Source organism: Mastigoproctus giganteus, chromosome 1 (assembly GCF_048544385.1).
Source record: "Mastigoproctus giganteus isolate SK-2022 chromosome 1, ASM4854438v1, whole genome shotgun sequence".
Taxonomy (NCBI): Eukaryota; Metazoa; Arthropoda; class Arachnida; order Uropygi; family Thelyphonidae; genus Mastigoproctus; species Mastigoproctus giganteus.
This window is the reverse complement of record NC_143575.1, coordinates 181,849,962-181,874,827: the sequence shown is the minus strand read 5'-3', so window position 1 is coordinate 181,874,827 and position 24,866 is coordinate 181,849,962. Positions and strand designations below refer to the sequence as shown.

Genomic DNA, 24,866 nt, shown 5'->3' with positions numbered 1-24,866 from the left:
AGTCTAATGTCAACAAATATCTTCTTTCGTCTTCTCAGCCTCCAACCCAAGCACGGTATTAAGTACTTTAGGTTCTAATACTTCTCATGTTTGGGGTTTTCATTAAAAAAAAAAAAATCCCTGACAAGGCAAGAAGTCACAATGTCTGTCACTCAAAAATATAAAATAACTAAAGCTTTTTTACTTTTCAATATGGTAAAAAGTAGACTTTTTAATCAATTTCAAAAGGACGTTTTGCTTATGCTCTCTTTTGTTTTTGTAGAACACAATTTAAACTGCCTAGTTAAAATATAACAGTGTATCTCACAGAGGAACAACCTGTACAATTGTAGTAATTCTTACAGATTGAATTAACAGCTTCATCTGATAGCAGTTTGCATTCAGGTAAATAGCCTTGCCTTTTGGAATAAATTTTCCAAAGCAGTTAATTCCAATATTCAATACAAATGATCTTCCTAGCTTGAAAAACTCTGCATTGAATGGATGTTTAACTTTAGTAGATAATGTTGTTTAATAGAATACTCTTACTAAAACAGATCTGTGAAGTCACTCATCCAACAAAAAATTTCGTATGTTTTACTTCTTAAAGCATGCTACGATCCATCTAAAGTCAAAATGTGGCACTACTATGCTAATGCTGAAACTGAATTACTGAAAACTAAAGGAAATTCTATTTACTGTGAAAATTAAGAAGTTCATAACTTGCAGTATATAGTGATGCAACAAGAAAATATCTTATATAATTTTATTTTAATAATTTCCTTAAAATAGAATTTAAATTCATATATATAGCATAAAAAATCTGCAACCATAGGAAAATTTAATATTGATTTAATTTGGAATGTGAATAATACTAATTAACAACATGAATTGTTGTTTAATTAGTTGTTTAATACTAATTAAACAACATGAATTATCAAATTAATTTTATTGTATACAATGTAATACAAGTCAAACACTCACAATAGAACTACCTGACCTCCTAGAGGATTTGTAACCTTTTGAAATACCATCAAATACATGGAGAACCGAGCCAATCCCTAATTTTAAACTCATACAGCAGGCATTTTTGAATTTTTTCACTGATTACCAAAACTATATCAACTCTATATATGAAATTTTATTATTATACTACTACAGGTTAAGTATAAAAATGAAATATAGAATAGAATAGTATAGTCTAGTAGTAGTAGTAGTAGTAGTAGTGGCACATGATGCAAGAAAGCAAGTGTAGGAGCTTATGCAGCATCAGCCAAAAAAAAAAAAAAAAAAAAAAATCACACCATTCCCTCCAAATGCCTGTCCAGTTCCTCCTTAAATTTATTTAACCTATCAACTTCTACAACGACAGATGGAAGTTTGTTCCAGCAATTAACCACCCGCTGGCTAAAGGCAAATTTCCGCACATCTATTCTACATCTGTCCTTTCTTAATTTGAACTTATGTCCCCGTAGGTTGGTAATCTGAACAAGTGGAAGGATCCCATCAGAATTCAGCGTGCTCAACCCATTCAAGGCCTTATAGACCTCAATCAGATCACCGCGCAGGTGCCTAGTCTCCAGCCACTGCAATTTGCAGAACTTAAGCCTCTCTTGGTAAGAGAATCCCTTCATTCCCCTCACCAATCGTGTTGCTCTTCTCTGTACACGCTCAAGCAAATCTACATCCTTCCTAAAATGAGGCCTCCAGACCTGTACGCAGTACTCAAGGCGTGGCCTGACCATTGCCTTATACAGAGGGACAATCACCTCCTTTTCCCTGCTAGCAAAATTCCTATATATCATTGACAAAACCCCATGACCCGCCCTAGCAGCCTGTCTGCACTGCTCAGAAAACTTCATATCTGACTGCACAATTACTCCCAGGTCTTTTTCATTTTCTACCACCTTAAGTGTAGTACCACACAGTTGGTACGTTTCTCTGGGGTTATTTCTACCCATATGCAGTACTTTGCATTTGTCAAGGTTGAACTTCAGTTGCCACTTCTTAGCCCATCTGCCCAAATTATCTAGATCCTATTGCAGTAGCACACTGCCATTACTGTCATTAACAACCCTGCCAACCTTTGTGTCATCTGCAAACTTCGACATTAAGCCTGATATACCTTCATCAATATCATTGATAAATACACAAAACAACAGTGGACCCAACACCGAACCCTGTGGGACTCCACTAATAACATTAGTCCACGAAGAGCAGCACCCATTGATTACCACCCTCTGTCTTCTCCCACTTAACCATCCTTTTATCCATTGTAGCAACTTACCCTTAATACCATTCTGCTCCAATTTGTACAGTAGTCTTCCATGCGCAACAGTGTCAAAAGCTTTCCTGAAATCCAAGTATATGATATCAAAATTATTTTTTGCATCCAGTTCCTTTGTGACCACATCATAATAACCAATCAAATTTGTCAGACAAGACTTTCCCTTAACAAACCCATGCTGTGTTTGAGTTATCGCTGCAGTCTTGTCTAGATGATCCTGCAATGCATCTTTAACCAGCGACTCCATTATTTTACCCGGAACAGAAGTTAAACTAACTGGTCTGTAATTACTCGTGTCACCCTTCGATCCACCTTTGTGAATTGGGGACACATTTGCACATCTCCAGTCCGTGGGAACCTCCCCTGAGTCCAAGGATGCTCTCATAATTATGGCTAAGGGTTTGCTTAGTTGCTTTGCCGCCTCCTTTAAAATAACTGGATAGATCCCATCCACCCCAGGTGCCTTTCTTATGTTTAACTTCAACAATTTCTCCTCCACTTTGCTCTCAGTTATTACAAAATCATTAAGCACACTGCTACAATTTGATAACCTTCTTCCATTTTCAAATTGTAATAATTCCTCACGTGTGAATGTAGATGCAAAATACTCATTCAGTTTGTTTGCTATCTGAGCAGGATCATCAACAGTCGAACCATCGATGTCAAGTGGTCCAATCATATTCATCCCCTTCCTTTTAGAGTTTATATAAGTAAAGAAATCCTTGCTGTTTTTCTTAGCATCTTTTGCCAAAGATTTCTCGTAATCCGCCTTTGCCTGCCGAACCTCCTTTGTGACCTGATTACAGACTAGCTTATATCTGCTACAGGCTTCTGCGTCGCCTGATAATTTATATGCATCCCATGCATTTTTCTTCTCTGTCACGAGTGTCATTAGTTCATTTGATAACCATTTAGGCCTAAACCTTGAACGATATTTCTTAATCGGTATATAAAGTCTAGTAGCTTCCACGATTAATTCTTTGAATGCTTCCCACTTAGAATTTACTGTTTGTAACATCGTCAGTTGATCCCACTGTACAGAATTTAAAAACTGTCTGAGACCACTGTACTCCCCTTTACGGAAGCAAAAACCCTTTCCTTTACCCCTGACGGTAGTTACCTCTTTGAGTAAATCCCACTTCAGCACACTGTGATCACTGCCACCTAGTGGTTCCTTTATCTGCAAATTCTTAATACACGAATGATCACTGCTGATAACCAGATCAAGAGTGTTACTTTCTCTGGTTGCCTCTCGAACATGCTGCTGCAGAAAACAATCATCCAATAACTCCACAAAAGTCTGACTAGTGTGTGAGTGCCCAACCCACAAGTTTCAGTCAATATCTGGGAAGTTAAAATCCCCCATTATAAGACATTCTGATTTACTGGCCCACTCTATTTCTCTGTACAATTGTTCATTGTACTCATTCAAGTCATTAGGCCTATAACACACTCCTACTCTTATTTTTCCTTTCGCAGTGCTTATCTCACACCAAACTGACTCAACAGAGCACTGTTCATCTATATTAACTGGGTGCACTTCCTTTGATTTTATGTTTTTCTTAATTAACAGCATAACACCCCCTCCCTTTCTGTCCTGTCTATCCTTTCTGTACACATTGTACTCCCCAAATTCCAGTTCTGCATTCCTTATATCTTTGTGACACCACGTCTCTGCTATCCCAACAATATCCGCCTTTGATGTCTTGACCAACACTTCAAATTCATCAAATTTATTTACTATACTTCTAGCATTGGTATACATGCAAGCATACGTGCTCCTATGCCTATTCCCTGTTACCCTAACACATCCCATATACCCAACTATTCCATGATGACTGCCATCCGTCCCTGAAACCCCCAACACCCCTCGCTCCAGGTCGCTTCTTATTCTAATAGAAGTTGTGCAAGAATCACCTTCACCTCTGCCTGCGGTTACTGTTAAACTATTAGTCTTTGTATCCCCCCAAACTAGCAGTTTTCCGACCCACCTAACACTGCCTCGATAGCATCAGCAAATATTCTTGCACCCTTTCTATTTAAGTGTATCCCATCCCTGTAGAAGCAATCTCTCCTGTTAACAAGTACAGTCCAGGCTGAAAAAAATTCTACCCCTTGAGCCTTGCACAATCTTTCCAGGGCCGAATTGATCGACAAGGCTCTCATCATGTACTCCCTCCTATCGTGTCTGGGCAGAATTGCAGACACTTTCAAATTCAACCCTATTTCACGGCTTTTTTTCAACAGTGACCTGTACTTGTTGAGTAATTCCGCCGGTCTCCTACTCTTAATATCATTAGTACCAACGTGTACAACTATATCACCTTTTGTGCCCTTGAAAGATGATATCCGCTCTACAACGTCATCAACCTTTGCCCCTGGCAGACATACCCTGGTCCTGTTCCACCTATCCTTTTTACAAAATATATTCCCCGTCTCCCTGACAATAGAGTCACCAACAAAACTAGTTCCTTTGGGACCAGCGCATTCTGCTTTGGAGATTGCCGCCGTGTTGCCCGATGCCCAGGAGTGAGCTCTGGCGTTGAGGTGGGCAGCTGAGAGCCTGATGGGCCCCTCAATTTAGATCTTTCGAGGGCATCCACCCTGTCCCTCAAACTCTCATATAAGCCCACAACAACGCTGAGTTGTCGCCTGATTTCCTTACACTCCTTACATCGCGCACACACAAAGACATCCCCCATGGCAATATCATGTTCCGTTCCAGAGAGTTCGGCAAACATTTCACAAGTTGCACATTTCTTTAGGCTGTGATGCGTTGGAGAATTGCCCCCCTCAGTTCTCCCCCGATTCACAGCACATTCCTGCTACTTTGTGCCCGTTGCTTTGCTGCTCTAGTCTGGGGCATGGTAGTTTAAATTAATAAAATCAATAAATTAAATATCAATAGTATTTGAATAGAAACTATTAAATAGAAACAGTGAAGCGTATTACTATATAATTATGCGTTAGAGCTACCTAGCTACCTCAATTAAAAAATTTGAATTCCCTACCACTATATCCAAAAACAATGGCTACAAAAATGGAACGAAATAACGGTTTTACCTATCGTAAGTAAAATCCACAAAAACTCTTTATCTAAATTAAAAATAAAAAATAACCAGCGTAACTATAACTATATGACTACGTATTAAGTACAATATAAAATAACAATCATGTAAATAAAAGGCAAACACTTATCGTTTTTGCGGAGCCTGTAACTGTCAGCTGTAACTTTTAAAGAGATTCAGCGCCCTCTCGTCTATACTATACTATACTATTCTTTATTAACAGGAAAAAATTTAATGAGAAATATTTGTTTATTTTTGAAACATTTTAATCTAGCACACTTTTAATGAACACCCTGAAGGACAAATTATGTTAACGAACAAATAACAAATAAAAATAGTTTGAATAAGTTGTTTTGAAATGCTTCAATTGGAGTACACAAATGGTTAGATATCGTCACAAAAAGCAGTAAACCATGTAGACTGCTGCTGTGCACCAAAGGATGGTAGTTAAATAGCCAGACCATACTTCACACATGACTTGTTACTGGGTCTTAAAATAATGGCTTCTTTCAAAGCTACTAAGACTAACCAAAACTGTGCTTATTTTCGATTGTTTTTCGTTGTCACTATGCAGCAAAACACAATGTATTATTACCAAAAAATTCATCATAGTTTTATTTGAAAATACTTAGGCTCTTATTAATTAGGGATATTCTTTCTTTATTTGTCTTCTAAAGCTCTGAAAACCTTGGGATTGGCTCAATCTCAACTGTGCCCTATGCTGAGTTAATAACTGGCAATGTTTCTCAATTCCACATTGAATTCTGTTATCAGGATTAATCGGGTAAAGATGAGAAAGTTCTTATTAACTGTACAAGGTAGAGGCAGAGTCTTCTACCCAGTAGTTAGAAACAAATCTTTCTTTATTATTAGGATTCTCTCAATATATTAAAATTAAACATTAACGTTATTATTTAGACCTACTGGAAGGAGGACATAGTGAAAGCAACCATCAATTCAAATCTGAAGAACACTTTGTCAGCTCCATGTACTTTATAGATTTCTATAAAGATTTCTATCTTTATAGAAATCTATAAAGATCCATTAGATCCATAACCAACTCCTGTTTCTTAACAACTTTTCAAACAGTCAGCACAGGATTGCTTGCACAGCATGTCCTATGATTTCCAGATTTAAGACTGAACAATGTTTTCAATAACCTGAAAACACTGTAGTAAATTCTCCAATGAACATGTGGTTTTGAGGATGAAACCAATGGAATTCATCACAAGCTTCCCACTGAATTCTAAAAGCTGTAGTGCCATTTCAAATGAGCGTATTTTTATTGCACAACTTGTTTTTTCCATATCTCTTAATGTCTTAAAACAAAAGCAATAATTCCAGTTCCTTTCAGATAAACAATGCTTAACACCTAGCAGTAATCATCTCAAATCACTCAAAAAATGGACCAGTATATTGTAATACTTTCACCAAATTATAAGGAAGAATTAAAAACAAGGGATTTCTAAGTTCATTTTCTAATCATACTGCCTTTAAGATATTTTGCCCAACACAGGTTTAAAAGATAAAGAAATTACTGACAGCACATGTGGGAGGAATAACGGATAATAATATAAGGAACACATTCATGAACTAGAATATCTCAAAAGAGTGTATACACATTTTAATCATATATATTTTATTGCGTATTTATAGTTGAACTTAAAAATTTTTGTTTTTGATTAATATATTTTGCTGAAAAAGTTGGCATTAATTGGCACAAAAATGAAATGACTCATAATGCAAAGTGTTATAGGTAAAATGGCAGATGGACATCTGACATTCAAACAATGGAAAGCCATCTTAAAGTGCTGGAAATCAAGAATCGGTGTGAAAGTCAAAGACAGTGAAAAACCACCAACAAAGCAAATTTCAGGAATCGGTGATAAAATTTAGACTAATTGTCATTAATAGGAAATTGATATAAATTCAGATCTGTAGTTTTTAAGAAATTCCAGTGTGCAAAAAAAATCAATACCAGAGGCAAATCTGTTCCCACTGAAGATCAAAGTGATCTACACAATCACATGCAAATCTGTAAGGCAAGCCTTACAGATTACCCCAATTTCTCAAAAGAAAAAAGTTGAAATATTGTGTGCCAAGATTGCCACACAATGTGAGTAAATACAATCCTGATTAAGTTTAGTTTCACGAACGGTTTAAAGTGAAGGTGGACAATGATACTAAATACTTTTTGGCCAGATGAGACAACATTCAAGCTTACTGGTATGATGGACTGACAACTGTGTGTGTGTTGGTCACTGATAATCCAAGCATTCATATAGAGAAGGCAGTGAATTTACCAAGACGTAGTCTGATGTCTCATTCAGGGGAATTCTTGGACCTATTTATTTGAAGGGAAAGTTACTGGTGATATGAACCTCCACATGCTTAATGTATCCACTGTGCCTTCAATTTATATGAGCTATATGGGAATAAAGTAGTTTATCACCAAAAGGACAGGGCATCCCTCATCCACATTATTATTGTCATATCAGGGACTATCTTGATAATCATTTCACAGAATGGTAGTTTGGCAGGCTTACAAGGAAGCAGCAATCATCAAACTTTGATCCATCATTCACCTGATTTAACCCTGCTCAACTTCTTCTAGTGGTATTTTAAGATATTTTGTCCACTGAAAGTTTAAATGTGTCCATACTGGAAGAGTGAGTGACAATTATAACTAATCAAATTGTAACAGTTAACACAAAAGAAGCAGAAACATGGGGGAAGGAAAGAAAGATTACTAATTATTATTAAATTTTCCCATGACAACCATTGTAACACTCTGCATAACATGAGTGTAAGGTGAAGTTTTACAACAACGTTACATCATTATCATCTAACTAGCTGCCAATAAGCTTTGATGAAAATAAAATTCATATGCTTACTCTGTTGAATTTTATATCTAATGTCTTTTAAAACTGCATAGCATTAACTGAAAAGGCAAATCTTTTTTTTTATATATGTTTAAAAAATGAGACACCACCAGGAAAGCTATTATGAAGCTTTAAAATTAACAGGCTTGTGCCTTTTTTGTACTAACTTAATGGCAAACCTATGTAAACACTAAGTAAAATAAAGCCCTCGTATTTTAACAAAATAAATTTCTGCAACATTTATTGATCAAAAAAATTACAAATCTATTCAGTTCAATATAAACATTTCAGGAATGAGGGTAATGCCATATAAATTTTCAGATCCCAAAATGCAAATTGTAAGTATTGATGAAAGCTAATAGGCTAATATATGTTTTATGGGTCCACAGCACAGTCAACAGTAAATTCAGATCTGTAGTAGTTTTGAAGAAATTCCTGTGTGAAAAAAAATCAATACTAGAGACAAGTCTGTTTCCACTGATGACCAAAACTCAGTATAGTATTCAACTCTAAGGCATGGGCTTATGATCACTTTAGAGACAAATTCCATTATCTACAGTCATGCTTAAGTTGCTATCTTTTTAAATTGTTATAACATTTCCAAAAAAGACAAGTCCACTATAGATTTAAAAATCTAAGACACTGGGAAGGCCATTTAGGGCTTAGAGGGGAACAGGCATTCTGTGTGTTATCAGACACTCAGTCTAAAAAACTGATGGATCCAATATCTTTCTATTTCAGAAGATTTAGGAGAAGTCCAGTTGGTCTGCCTCCCTAAAATCCACTCGTGCACACCTTCTCGATGGTAAGCCCTGTTACATCACTTAGGTGGCAACGAACATGTAGAGTAGTTCTCTTCAAGACGCCTGGTCAGCATGAAGAGGAAAAGACCAAACCCTCCAGCACATGGCAGCACAGCAAAACAAATGGCCGTAATTTCCCAGCAGCTTTCATTCCCCCTCTTATGGCAGAGAGAGGATCAGAGTGGAAGTAGAGGGTGCTAAGAATTTGTGGGTACAACCAGGCTGCCAGCATGGAAACTGAACTTGGCCTGTTACAACGTAAAATCGCTTATCGGTGAAGATAGGATATTAGAGCTGGAAGAAGAATTAGAAAATGTGAGTTGGAATATCATCAGTTTGGTTATAACAAGAAGAAGAAATAAATCACTTGTAAGTTTATCAAGTGGATATCTGCTGTACACCAATGGAAACGGTGAAAGGAGCGAAGGTGGAGTTGGCTTTCTGGTCCTTAAATATATAAAAAACAACATTTTGGAATTTAAAAGTACATCACCAAGGGTGTCAAGACTACTACTCAGGATTTCTAAGAGGTACAAGCTAAAGGTTTGTGCCAACATCAAGCCATGGTGATGAAGAGGCTTAAGAAATGTACACCGAAATTGAGTCTTCTAGATGAGCAGAAAACCCACTACACTATCATTATGGGGGACTTCAATGCTTAGGTTGGAAAGACACAAAACAGCACAGAAAGGGGAACTATTGGAAATTTTGGAATTGGTGAAAGAAATGAAAGAGGTGAAAGACATTTAGAATTTACAGAATCTTGAGGAATGTCAGTAATAAACACTTTTTTCAAGAAAAGGGTGGACATGGAAGAGCCCAAATGGATTAACAACTAATGAAATCAACTTCATCCTCACTGAAAGAAGACATATTGTGAATGCTCCCAGGGGGTCACATCTGGTGAGTATGGGCTTGGCACACCCAGGGTCTTAAGCTGGATATCATCATTCTCTCTGTCTCTCTCTCTCTCTCTCTCTCTCTCTCTCTCTCTCTCTCTCTCTCTCTCAGGGTAACTCAGGAATTTTTTTGGGCTGCTGAAGCATAAGCCTCAGGCTTCCTTGCACCATATAGCTAATAATAATGTTACCATCCTGAACAAGGTAAATGTTGGATGCGATCACAGAATGGTAAGATGCACACTTGATATAGATGTAAGAAAAGAAAGGAAAAAACTGACTTGAGCAAATAATACAAAGGTCTTTGAGATAACAGAAGTGGAGAAAAAGCAGTATGTACTGGAACTTAAGAACAAGTATGAGCTTCTGCAGACTGTTCAAGACCAAGATATTGATGAGGAATACTACAACTTTCTGAAAGTGATCACGTCCAAGAAACCTATAGGTAAAAAGAAATTCAAAGAAGAAAAAATTTGTCAAGAAACATTTATCATGAACCGAAGATGAAAAATGAAGAGCAAGATAAACACTGGCAAGGATAAAATTGAGTATACTGAGTTATGCAAAGCCATTAGAAAGAGACTCAGAGAGGACATAAGAAGATTTAACACAAGAAAAGTAGAACAAACTTGTAAAACATTTTGCTTTTATGACCATCAACTTGAAAGTATAACTATATATAATTTGAATATATATTTTTTTATATTCTATAATTTCAACTTTTCACAAATTTTGACTAGCCTTTCCCCTCTATTAGTCCAAATTACCGATGTTTTATTGAAATTTATTATATATTAAAAAAAATTAATTAGAAGATTGCTCATTAACAATTAATTTAATTTTCTGAGTAAAAGCTATCAAAATGCCTTAAGGATAGGTTCAGTTGTAAATACAAGAGTTAGCATTAGCAAAGATATGCACATGATGCAAGAAAGCAAGCTTATATAGCATCAGTCAAAAAAAATCTAATTTCACCTATCCACTCACTCCAAATGTTTGTCTAGTTCTGCCTTGAATCTATTTAAGCTATCAATTTCTACAATGACAGATGGAAGTTTGTTCCAGCAATCAACCACACATTGGCTAAAGGCTAACTTCCGCACATCTATTCTACAACTGTCTTTCCTTAATTTGAATTTATGGCCTCTCGGGTGATTATTCTGAGCAAGAGGAAGAATCCCATCAGCATTGAGCATGCTCAAACCATTCAAGGCTTTATACACCTCAATCAGATCACTTCGCGGGTTCCTAGTCTCCAGACACTAATTTTCGGGCGCCTCCGTAGCCAGGTAGGCAGGAGCAGCAGTGCATAACACACACTTCTTGACACATCCACTTGACACATAACACACACATCCACTAAATGCGGAAAGGTCAGGGAATGACCACCGCATATCCCCTGAGCAATATGGCCTTAGTTGCTAATGCTCCTAAAAACCAAATAACAAGCATAATAATTTTCAAAACTTAAGCCTTTCTTCATAAGAGCAATCCTTTGTTCCATTCACTAATCATCTTGCCCTTCTCTGCACTTGCTCCAGCAGCTCTACATCCTTCCTAAAATAAGGCCTCCAGACCTGTATACAGTACTCAAGGTGTGGCCTGACCATTGCCTTATACAAGGGGATAATCACCTCCTTATCCCTGCTAGAAAAATTCCTGTATATCACTGACAAGACACCATGAGCTACTTTTGCGGATCATCTGCAATGCTCAGAAAACTTCGTATCTGCCTGCACAATTACCCCCAGGTCCTTTTCATTCTCTACCACTGTCAGTATAGTACCACACAGTTAATACATTACTCTGGGGTTACTGCTTTCCATATACAGTACTTTACATTTGTCAATGTTAAACTTCAGTTGACACCACTCAGCCCATCCGCTTAAATTTTCTAGCTCATGTTGCAGCAGCAGCGTACTGTCATTAGCGTCATTAACAACCCTGCCAATCATCGTATCATCTGCTAACTTGGACATTAAGCCTGATGTACCATCATCAATATCATTAATAAATACAGAAAACAACGATGGACCCAACAGTGAACCCTGAGGGACTCCACTAATATAATCTGTCTGCAAAGTTATTTAAAAACTACATTATTTCGCTCTGTAATAACAATCAACACATAACTTATATACCTTACCCTAAGGCAGTTTCGGTAAAAGGTATTGGACCACATATACATATCAACAGGGATGATTCTATAGTTTCTGGTGGAATAAAGTTCTCAAGCAATTCAGCACTTATTCTTCCTCTCTCTCCTAACCATTCCTGATGTGGATCTGAGAGAACATATTTGACACAAAACCTAAAAGAGAAAAATATGCAATCATCACAACTGGCAGAACATTTATTTATAATTTATGTACAATAATCATACTGAAAACAACTGATCAAAATATTAACTGAACTGAGAAATATACATGACCAAAAGAGTTTTGACACACATACGCACTTTCAAAAAAGAGCTTTTAATTCCAAAACCTAATATATAATAGAGCCAGTGAGCCATTTTGTCCTAGGATAGCCTCAGCCCTTTACTGCATACTTCCTTTCTATAAAATTAAATAGCTGTCAGTGAGAATTTAGTTCCATTCATTCTTCAAAGCATTAGCCAGAGCAAGTTTGGAAGAAGGCTGTTTTGGCCGCAGTCTATTCTGGCACTCCATTTGTCTCAGAGGTGTTTGGGCTTAGCATCCAGACCCTTAGTCAGTTAATCCAACTTCTTGATGTCACTATCTACAAACCATTCCTGTATTACCCATGCTGTTTGATATAGAGCATTGCTGGCATGGTACTGATTCCATAGTACTGTGAAATTATAGGAATGTATAATTCTCCAGAACATTGAGGCCAGAGATTATACTTTGCAACCATAAAAAAATTATAGATGAAGTATCACCTATGGCTTCCCATCTTTGAAGATGCATCCACTACAGTGGAATTTAGGTGGATCAGATGAATCACAGGAATTGCATGCACAGAAAGGTTACCAATGTGGTATCTAACTACCAACCTAAGTTGGAAATCTAAATATCTAAATTAATGGCAAAGAAGTAGTTTTACTTTTTTTTTTTTTGTTATTGTGATAAATATTTGAAGAAAAACTATAATAAGGCAGTGAGCGAGAGAAGGGACCAAAAAGACAGAGTCTCCATCATAAATCTGGGAATTGGCAATTACACAGTTTTGTAACTTGGATGATCCAATATTCTTCACAGCATGTTCTACTGTACAAGATTATAGGCGCCTCCATAGCCAGGTGGGCAGGAGCAGCAGTGCATAGCACACGCTTCTTGATTAGACCGGGGTTTGAACCCATGACCACCAAATACGTAGGATGCGGAAAGGTCAGGGAATGACCACCGCATATCTACGGAGCAATATGGCCTTAGTTGCTAATGCTCCTAAAAACCAAAACAAAAAAAAACAAGATTATAATGAATATTATTTTTTCTGAAAGAACTGCTTAGTGTTTGGATTATGAGAATTGCTCAAAAAATAAAAACATACAATTTAAAAAAATACAAATCTTCCAAACATTTGTAGTAGTAGAGGCATGTGATGCAAGAAAACAAAACGTATGAGTTCATCCAGCATCAGCCAAAAAAAAAAAAAAAAAATTTTCACACATCCATTCCCTCTAAAAGTTTGTCCAGTTCCTCTCTTAATTTATTTAAGCTATCAACTTCCACAATGACAGATGGAAGTTTGTTCCAGCAATCAACTATCTGCTGGCTAAAGGCAAATTTCCACACATCTATTCTACAACTGTCTTTCCTCAGTTTGAATTTATGCCCCCTCAGGTTCGTAATCTAAGCAAGCAGAAGAATCCCATCAGAATTCAGCATGCTCAACCCATTCAAGAAGACCTTATACACCTCAATCAGATCACCTTGCAAGTGCCCAGTCTCCTGCCGCTGCAGTTTGCAGAACTTAAGTCTTTCTTGATAAGAGAACACCTTTGTTCCCTCACCAATCTTGTTGCCCTTCTCTGTACACGTTCAAGCAACTCTATATCCTTCCTAAAATGAGGCCTCCAGACCTGTAATTTACTATTACACAGAACTATTCTTTAACAAAACAAGCAAATGTGCTATAGTCTACTGTACTTAACAGCCACCAAACAGAGAGGTGGGATGTTGCAAATGTGAAAATTCCATTAAACTTTTAAGAAGATAAGGTCTGCTCTTGTATAAAGTGAATGAAGTGGTTGAAGAAAGAAGGATAAATTTAAAATGACAATGAGACAGTAAGTCTCTTCTCAGACAAATTTATACTAAATAAATTATAACTGACTAAGAGAATATTCGGAATAAGGGAATATTCAAACAAAAAAATTCAGAGAACCAGTGAGACATAATATGTCTTCTTTACTGGACTAAAGCTCTCAAAAACTTAAATTAATTCTGGAAACAGGATTGTGTGATCTATATAAAGAAAATTTTAAAAACTACCTGAGAAAATGAAAAAAAATTCAGCTGCCAATGCCTCATCTCTTCAGGGAAAGCTGCAAGACATTCCAGTGGGAAGAGGAAGAATGTAGAGTTTCAATAATCATTTCTTGTAGTGTTTTGATAACCATAATCCCTCAACCCAAAGAAGCTTGAGTTTTGTAGCTGCAGCCCTTACACTACAACAACCAGTGAACAAACACCTCCTTAACCAGCAAAGCTAATAAAATTAAAAAACATGGGAATATGGATATAAATATCCATGGACAGTGTCTCTGAGAGGGATAGAGGATGTGATCAGATCTTCTACAACATTTGTGTTGTGGATGAACTCAACACAAATTTGTAACTTTAATAAATGAAATTGTGCATCAAAACAATTAGTTTACAGGTGAATCATGTGACAAATTGTGAATGAATTTGGCAAATTTCCTTACCCTACATTGTAACTAACAAAATAGATATTTGGTATTTGGTTCACATGATAAAAGAAAAAAATATACAAAGTACTTGTTTCACCGGCATATAAAATAGACTGAAACTGGTTTTCTATCTCATGCTTATCTGCCACATTTAATAGCTAACACAGCATCAGATGATTTTATATATACGGGGTTTCTCAAAAATACACGGCATAACTTAAGGAATGAGTTCCTCATAGGTAGACAATAAAAATATTTTATATCAACATAGTTCCGGAAATGCTTTGTTTCCGAGTTTTGAAGGTCTGTCTATGACACTTAACTGTTTACATCACCTTATAGTAATTGTTCAAAATGTCCACCTTCTGCCTGAATACAGGCCTCACATCAACGTCTTCATGGACTCGCGAAGACGATGCCAAATTCCTGGCATGTTTCATATTGTCTCACAACCTGCCACAATTCGATTGCAGAGAGTTTCCACATCAGCTACTGGAGTCGAATACACCAATGACTTTAAATGGCCCCACAAGAAGAAATCTAGTGGGTTTAAATGATGTGAGCATGGAGGCCAGGCAGTTGGTCCATCCTCTACTTCAGGAGTCATAGATCTTGGTCGTCCTCTGTCGGCAGCATGAGGTGTAAAGGTCCCATGTTCACAAAGGTGGCAATGGATACCTTCATACGTTTTCCTGTTTGGACATCTTCGTTATGGGAACCTTTCGTGGTACAAATGATGAGCCTCCAGAGCATTGCCATCCGCCAAACCATACATAAAGTGCATATCCACTTGCTCCTGATTTGAGTACATGGTCGGAATGGAAAACTACTAGATTCTGTCAGTACCTTTTGATGAAGGAAATCACCTGCGGGAGATAAGACATTCTGGTTAATAACTCGGGAACCAAGCCTTTCCAGAACTATGTTGATATAAAATATTTTTATTGTCGACATATGAGGAACTTATTCCTGAAGTTTTGCCGTGTATTTTTGAGACACCCTGTATATATAGAGAGAGAGACTAGTAGTTGTGCATTTCTGTGGCAAAAGACACATGTGCAATGTAAATAACAAAGTGGTAAGTTTCAGTGGTGTAAGATGAATGTAATGCAGTGTTCTCTTTGAACAAAGTCATAGCCAATGTAATCCTCTCTTCTGTATGATGAATGTAATGCAGTGTTCTCTTTGAACAAAGTCATGGCCAATGTAATCCTCTCTTCTGTATGATGAATGTAATGCAGTGTTCTCTTTGAACAAAGTCATGGCCAATGTAATCCTCTCTGGGCTTCCCGCCATTGGATTTTTACTTCTAGGGCTTCATTAAAGATAAAAAGTTCACCATTCATCTAGGACTTCATTAAAGATAAAAAGTTCACCATTCATCTAGGACTTCATTAAAGATAAGTTCACCATTACCAGTAAATTTACATGAATAAACAAAAAAATAAGAATTACTACAGATTTTTAACACCACTGATTGTTAACACATTACAGAGGGATGGTGTGGCAGGACATCAACTTTTGTTGGGGTGCATGGCATCATTCTCAGTGAATCACTATTAAACATACTGTAAATTTTGATTGACCACTGTATATACATTTGTAGATAGCATTTAAAAAGTATGGTCATTTAGTTCATAACTATTAATTGTGAAAAATGCAGGTAAGTTTCATGCAAACTAATATTTACACAGCAATCAAGTTTAATATACTGTTAGGTAAAACTCCTAAAGGGATGAATTAGGGAAGATTTGTTGAAGGAAGGCTTGGTCTTCTTTTACAATCCTTGTATAATTTTTTTTCTAACACAATAAACTTAATCACTGTCAAAATATTCATACATGAAAAAACCTGGTGCTCTTTCCCTAATTCATAGCTCAGGGCAGCACTAACACACGCTTCTCCTGCACTATTAATGCACAGTAAACAATTGATACTAACTTCACACCTTATAAAAGATCACTTATGCAAACTATTACATGTTGTTGCTACCATGCATAAAACTTCTGAAATACAACTACTATAATCATTAATCAAAAACATGCATACAATCAAATACATATCCTGTAGGTGGCCAGCAATGCTACCACTGGCCCAAGCATTGTGCATCAACAATACAATTAATATTAATTGAGATGAAGAGATTAGAATCCCATTCAACTTTATCACTTGTTGAAAATCACATATCGACATGTATTAGCTAATTTCAGCTATTTTGCTATTTAGGGGCTACCTACATTCAAAATGTGGCTGATAAAAACTGCATCTGTTTGTCAAAAGGTATCACAGAGGTAAAGGGAAGGATTTTGCTTTCGTAAAGGTGACTACGGGGGTCTGAGACAGTATTTAAATTCTCTACGGTGGGACCAATTGATGACGTTACCAACAGCAAATTCAAAATGGGAAGCATTCAAAGAATTAATCATGGAAGCTACTAGGCTTTTCATACCAACAAAGAAATATTGTTCAAGATATAGGCCTAAAAGAATGTCAGATGAACTAATTAGACATATGACAGAGAAGAAAAATGCATGGGATACATACAAATTAACAGGTGACACGGAAGCCTATGATAGATATAAGCTGGTCTGTAACCAAGCCACAAAGGAGGTTAGGCAAGCAGAGGCAGATTACGAGAAATCTTTGGCAAAGGATACAAAGAAAAACAGCAAAGAGTTCTTTATTTATGTAAACTCTAGAAGGAAGGGGATGAATCAGATTGGTCCACTTGATATTGATGGTTCAATTGTTGGTGATCCTGCTCAGGTAGCTAACGAACTAAATGAATATTTTGCATCTACATTCATACGTGAGGAGTTATTCAGGGAGGGGAATACCAGAGGTGTATTAAACTCTGGCAGTAAGCTAGATAATCTTGTAATAACTGAGAGTAAAGTGGAGGAGAAATTGTTAAAGATAAACATAAGAAAGGCACCTGGGGTGGATGGATCTATCCAGTTATATTAAAGTAGGCAGCAAAGGAAGTAAGCAAACCCTTAGCCATAATTATGACAGCTTCCTTGGACTCGGGGAGGTACCCATGGACTGAAGATGTGCAAATGTGACCTCAATCCACAAAGGAGGATCAAAGGCTGACACAAGTAATTATAGACCTGTGAGTTTAATTTCTGTTCCAGGAAAATTAATGGAGGCACTGGTTAAAGAAGCATTGCAGGAACATCTAGACAAGACTTCAGTTAGAGCTCAGACATAGCATGAGTTTGTTAAGGGGAAGTCTTGTCTGACCAATTTGATTGGATACTATGATGTGGTCACAAAGGAAATGGATGCAAAGAATAATTTTGATATCAGATATTTGGATCTTAGAAAGGCTTTTGATACTGTTGCACATGGAAAACTGCTGCATAAATTGGAGCAGTGTGGCATTGGAGGAAAATTGCTGCTATGGATAAAGGGATGGTTGAGTGGGGAAGACAGAGTGGTAATCAATGGACACTGCTCTTCGTGGACTAATGTTATTAGTGGAGTCCCCCAGGGTTCAGTGTTGGGTCCATTGTTGTTTTGTGTATTTACTAATGATACTGATGATGGCATACCAGGCTTAATGTTCAAGTTTGCACACAATACAAAGGTTACCAGGTTTGTTAATGGCACTAATGACAGTACGTTGTTGCAACAGGATCTAGAAAATTTCAGCAGGTGGGCTGAGAAGTGGCAACTGAAGTTTAACCTTGACAAATGTAAAGTACTGCATATGGGAAGCAGTAACCCCAGAGTAATGTATCATTTGAGTGGTACTACACTGACAGTGGTAGAGAATGAAAAGGACCTGGAAGTAATTGTGCAGCCAAATATGAAGTTTTCTGAGCAGTGCAGATGGTCAGCAATAGTAGCTCATGGTGTCTTGTCAATGATATACAAGAATTTTTCTGGCAGGGATAAGGAGGTGATTATCCCCTTGTATAAGGCAATGGTCAGGCCACACCTTGAGTACTGTATACAGGTCTAGAGGCCTCATTTTAAGAAGGATGTAGAGCTGTTGGAATGAATACAGAGAAGGGCAACAAGATTAGTGAATGGAACAAAGGGTTGCTCTTATTAAGAAAGGCTAACGTTTTGAAAATTACAGTGTCTGGAGACTAGGCTCCTGCTAGGTGATCTGATTGAGGTGTATAAAGCCTTGAATGGTTTGAGCATGCTCAATGCTGATGGGATTCTTCCTCTTGCTCAGAATAATTGCCTGAGAGAGCATAAATTCAAATTGAGGAAAGACAGTTGTAGGATAGGTGTGCGGAAGTTTGCCTTTAGCCAGCAGGTGGTTGATTGCTGGAAAAAACTTCCATCTGTCATTGTAGAAGTTGATAGCTTAAATAGATTCAACAAAGAACTAGACAAACATTTGAAGCAAGTGGATGGGTGAAATGAGAAGAGTTTTTTTGTTTTTTTTTTTTTTTTTGCTGATGCTATATAAGCTTGCTTTCTTGCATCATGTACCTTTTCTAATGATAATGCATTCTTCAAATTTTATGTATGTTAATAATTTTTATTATGTTTTATCAGCATATTTCATGTAATTATTTGATTTTAACATATATGGTACTTTAATTTTTATTTAACAAATTATACTTTTAATACCAGTTCAGTATTCAATTTATTTCTTCAACAGTCTGGTTGGCAAATCACTGAAATTGTTAGCCCAATATTTTCTCTTATCACTTCAGATGTCATAACATATGCATATACTATTTACTGTAACACTATGATAAATCTTTAAAACTTTTTTTTTTTTTATTTACAAAATGCTTACCTGCTTTCTCTTTCTGCAAGCTTGTCCAACTTTTCTTTCCATAAGATATCCTTTTCTGTCTTATTAAAAAATAAAAGCTTGACAGTTCTGAAATAAAATAACATCAATAATGGTTTAGAAGTTATTCATTATCATGCTATACAACACATAAGATTTTAAAAAAGATGCTTCACATACATTGATTGAATGAAAAAAAATATATTTTTATACAAAAAAGTTGACTTTAATTTGATCTGTGATTTTGCTCCATGTGCCCCACCTAACTTGATAAATTTCTTCCAATGTTTAACAAATTTTTATGTGCTGTTCAAGTAAAGTTATTTCAACTGAGACGCCTCTCTTCATAGTTGCTTTAATTTCTTTACTGTAGTCATATTTGTTCCTTTGAGATGTTCTTTAAGCTTTGGAAACAAAAATAAAGCTGCTTGAAGACAAATCTGAGCTACAGGGAGGAGGTAGAACTTAAAATTCCAGCAACAAAATTCTTGCCAACACTGCATGGTTCCCATGAAGTTGTTCTGTTGAAGCAACATTGCTGTATTTTCTGATCTTACTCATTTAATTAATTTTTGAGATGGTCCAATGTTCTCAACCAGAATGAATTGACAGTAGCCTTCTTTTTCAAAAATGCAGCATAGAAAACACCCACAGATTACAAAATACAGTCAACATCACTTTACTGCTAATGCTTGGACTGAATTTTTTAGAGATGCTTTATGATGTGAAATTTCTTGGACTGTCTCTTGTTTTCTAAATTATACACTAACGGAACCAAGGTTCGTCTCTAATCACAATAACAATTAAAAATGCATCCTTTTTTAGCTTTAAAACAGGTCAAAAGTTGGCAAACTTCCACACTCATTTTCTGTTCATTTCTTCGGCAAACCTCTTGGGGATCCACCTAGTGTATTTCTACCCTACCTCAGAAAAAATGCATTACACATCCATCACAAATCCTAAAGTTGCAGTGATATCCGACTGTCTGATTTGAACAAGTTCATCTGCTTTTTGTTATGTTTTTGTCAGTTGATATCACCAGCTCTTGTGCCTCTTAAAACCCACTGACAAACAGTTTCATCCTAATACATGACTAGTAATTTATAATGAACTTTGACAGATCTAATATTTTTAACAGTTGGAAACTCAATAACTACACACTGTTAGAACCATATATTCAAAGATGCTTCCATTTAAAACAGTACACCTTGTAAACAAACAAGTGCACAGAAACACTACTGTGCACATACTAAGTAGAAACTATTAACTACATGGAGAACCTAGTTCAAACTTGTTACGCCACTCAGTACTGAGGCTATGAACTAAGTGGCATTACTTTCAAACAACCCTTGTATATTTACCAAAATGCATGACATATATCAACAAAATATTTATGCTGCTTTGCTGTGAAGTACACAACAAAGCAGCAATCTTTGTGAAATAATTTCAACAAACTGTTACTCATATTTGTTCTATCTCATACTTAGCTGTACAAATAGCTAACACAGCATCAGATGGATTTTATATATATATAGAGACTAGTGGTTATGAGTGCAGAAACTTCCAAGTACTTCTGCAATAAAACTTTCACTTAGGGCAATGAGTACATACTTCAGATTATTACACTGTTAGACAAGAGTTAAGGTATATTTAATATTTGAACTGAAAAATATTAACAACCAGAACACTAATATATTTGGCAGCAAAAACAAAATTTAATATATTTTTTGTAAAAAAATTATTCAACAAACGCAACCATTATACACAAGTTCTAGCTGGATGTGACACTCAAACACCATGATTAACTACAAATTGTCTCTAACTTATAATTTATAGTGATGATATTTTAACATCTTGAAAAAAGTTTTAGACATTTTCAGCTTCAATCTAACTTGCTTTAATTTTTAAGTTTTTCAGCTTAAGCACATTTGCTTTACATTAATTAAAATTAATTTAAAAAATTACACTGCTCTTAAATCTGTTTTCTTATACTACTTTCACATGTCTTCCACGTGTTTCCACGTGTTTCAACTCCGCTACCGTTCGTAATTTTCCCGCCATTGTGATACGATAGTTGTATGCCGTACTAGATAGCATTAGTTGAACTTCGTTAGCAGTTAAATTGTACGTTTAAATAAATACATATAACGACTTAGATTACAAACGTAATATAATTAATTATATTTAACATAATTAATAACATAACATAATTAATTATAATTAATTAATAAATTAATAGAATCATGACTCAGACCAGAGCAGCAAAGCAAAAGGCTCAAGCTAATGGAAGCGCTGTGGCTCAGAGCAGAACTGAGGGGTGCAGTTGTCCTCTGACTCACAGCCTTATAAAATGCACTGTTTGCTTGATGTTTGCAGAGAAATCGGGTACGGGACATGATACTGCCAAGGGGGATGTCTTTGTGTGTGCGCGATGCAAGGAGTGTATCGATATCAGGCAACAACTCGGCGTTCTTGTGGGCCTATATGAGAGCTTGAAGGACAGGGTGGATGCCCTCGAAGAAACTAAATTGAGGGGCCCATCAAGCTCTCAGCTGCCCACATCAACGCCAGAGCTTGCACTTGGACATCGCGTGACACAGAGACAACCCCCAAGGCAGAATGCGCTGGTCCCGAAGGAACTAGTAGTTGTTGGTGACTCTATTGTCAGGGAAACGGGGAACATGCTTTGTAAAAAAGATAGGTGGAACAGGACCAGGGTATGTCTGCCAGGGGCAAAGGTTGATGACGTTGTAGAGCGAATATCATCTTTTAAGGGCACAAAAGGTGATATAGTTGTACACGTTGGCACTAATAATTTGTTTTGGTTCAACAAAATTGGTTCAACTATTGGTCCAAACACTAATTGGTTCAACAGTGACCTGTACTTGTTAAGTACAGGTCACTGTTGAACAAAAGCCGAGAATTAGGGTTGAATTTGAAAGTGTCTGCAATTCTGCCCAGACACGATAGGAGGGAGTATATGATGAGAGCCTTGTCGATCAATTCGGCCCTGGAAAGATTGTGCAAGGCTCAAGGGGTAGAATTTTTTTCAGCCTGGACTGTACTTGTTAACAGGAGAGATTGCTTCTACAGGGATGGGATACACTTAAATAGAAAGGGTGCAAGAATATTTGCTGATGCTATCGAGGCAGTGTTAGGTGGGTCGGAAAACTGCTAGCTTGGGGGGAGACAAAGACCAATAGATTGACAGTAGCCACTGCCAGAGGTGAAAGAGATTCTTGCACTGCTTCTATTAGAATGAGCAGAAGCCTGAAAAACAAGATGCATGGTATTTCAGAGACTGCTGGGAGCCATTGCGGTACAAGTAAACACATGGGTTGTGTTAGGGTAGCTAAGAATAGAAACAGGTGCAGGTATACTTGCGTGTACACCAATGCTAGGAGTTTAGTAAATAAATTTGATGAATTTGAGGTATTGCTCAAAACATCAAAGGCAGATATTGTTGGGATATCAGAGACGTGGTGTCACACAGATATAAGGGATGCAGAACTGCAATTTGGGGAGTACAACGTCTACAGAAAGGATAGACAGGATAGGAAGGGGGGAGGGGTTATGCTATTAGTTAAGAAACACATAAAAACCAAGGAAGTGAAGCCAGTCGACATCGCTGGACAGTGCAGTGTTGAGTCAGTTTGGTGTGACATAAGCATTGGGAGATCAAAATTGAGAGTAGGAGTGTGCTATAGGCCTAATGACTCTGATGAGTATAATAAGGAACTGTACAGGGAAATAGAGTGGGCCAGTAAATCAGAGAGTCTTATAATGGGAGATTTTAATTTCCCAGATATTGACTGGAATTGGGGGGCTGGTTACTCACACACTAGCAGGGCTTTTGTGGATTTATTGGATGATTGTTTTCTACATCAGCATGTTCGGGAGGCAACTAGAGCGAGTAATACTCTTGATTTGATTATCAGCAGTGATTCTTCATGCATTAAGAATCTGCAGATAAATGAACCACTAGGTGGCAGTGATCACAGTGTGCTGAAGTGGGATTTACTGAAAGAGGTAACTACCATTAGGGGTAAAGGGAAGGGTTATTGCTTCCGTAAAGGCGACTACGATGGACTGAGACAGTATTTAAATTCTATACAGTGGGACCAACTGATGATGTTACCAACAGCAAATTCAAAATGGGAAGCATTCAAAGAACTTATCTTGGAAGCTACTAAGCTTTACATACCAACTAAGAAATATTGTTCAAGGTTTAGGCCAAAATGGATGTCAGATGAACTAATGAGGCATATGGCAGAGAAGAAAAATGCATGGGATACTTACAAATTAACACATGACACAGAAGCCTATGATAGATACAAGTTGATATGCAACCAAGTTACAAAGGAGGTTAGGCAGGCAAAGGCAGATTACGAGAAATCCTTGGCAAGGGATGCAAAGAAAAACAGCAAAGAGTTCTTTACTTATGTAAACTCTAGAAGGAAGGGGATGAATCAGATTGGTCCACTTGATATTGATGGGTCAACTATTGATGATCCTGCTCAGGTAGCTAACAAACTAAATGAATATTTTGCATCGACATTCACACATGAGGAGTTATTCAGCAAGGGGAATGCCAGAGGTGTATTCAACTCTAGCAGTAAGCTACAGAATCTTGAAATAACTGGGAGTAAAGTGGAGGAGAAACTGTTGAAGATAAACACAAGAAAGGCACCCGGGGTGGATGGGATCTATCCAGTTATATTAAAGGAGGCAGCAAAGGAAGTAAGCAAACCCTTAGCCATAATTATGACAGCTTCCTTGGACTCGAGGGAGGTACCCATAGACTGGAAATGTGCAAATGTGACCCCAATTCACAAAGGAGGATCAAAGGCTGACACAAGTAATTATAGACCTGTGAGCTTAACTTCTGTTCCAGGAAAATTAATGGAGGCACTGGTTAAAGAAGCACTGCAGGATCATTTAGACAAGACTTCAGTTATAGCTCAGACACAGCATGGTTTTGTTAAGGGGAAGTCTTGCCTGACCAACTTGATTGGATACTATGATGCAGTCACAAAAGAACTGGATGCAGGGAATAACTTTGATATTATATACGTGGATCTTAGAAAGGCTTTTGATACTGTTGCACATGGAAGACTGCTACACAAATTGGAGCAGTGTGACATTGGAGGCAAATTGCTGCTATGGATAAAGGGGTGGTTCAGGGGGAGAAGACAGAGAGTGGTAATCAATGGACACTGCTCATCGTGGACTAATGTTATTAGTGGAGTCCCTCAGGGCTCAGTGTTGGGTCCATTATTGTTTTCTGTATTTATAAATGATATT

At 37.0% G+C, this 24,866-nt stretch overlaps 1 protein-coding gene across 2 annotated transcripts in view; it reads right to left on the bottom strand.

Moving 5' to 3' along the window:
• The window catches only part of LOC150091347 (cytochrome b5 reductase 4), a 210,578-nt gene that overhangs the window by 31,571 nt on the left and 154,141 nt on the right, over positions 1 to 24,866 (bottom strand). For both annotated transcript variants that reach the window (XM_090383334.1, XM_090383328.1), the window contains 2 exons: positions 19,566 to 19,652; positions 12,065 to 12,229 (listed from right to left, as the gene is read on the bottom strand). In XM_090383334.1, coding sequence (XP_090239460.1) covers positions 12,065 to 12,229; positions 19,566 to 19,652 — 252 coding nt within the window. The remainder of the gene's footprint in view (positions 1 to 12,064; positions 12,230 to 19,565; positions 19,653 to 24,866) is intronic.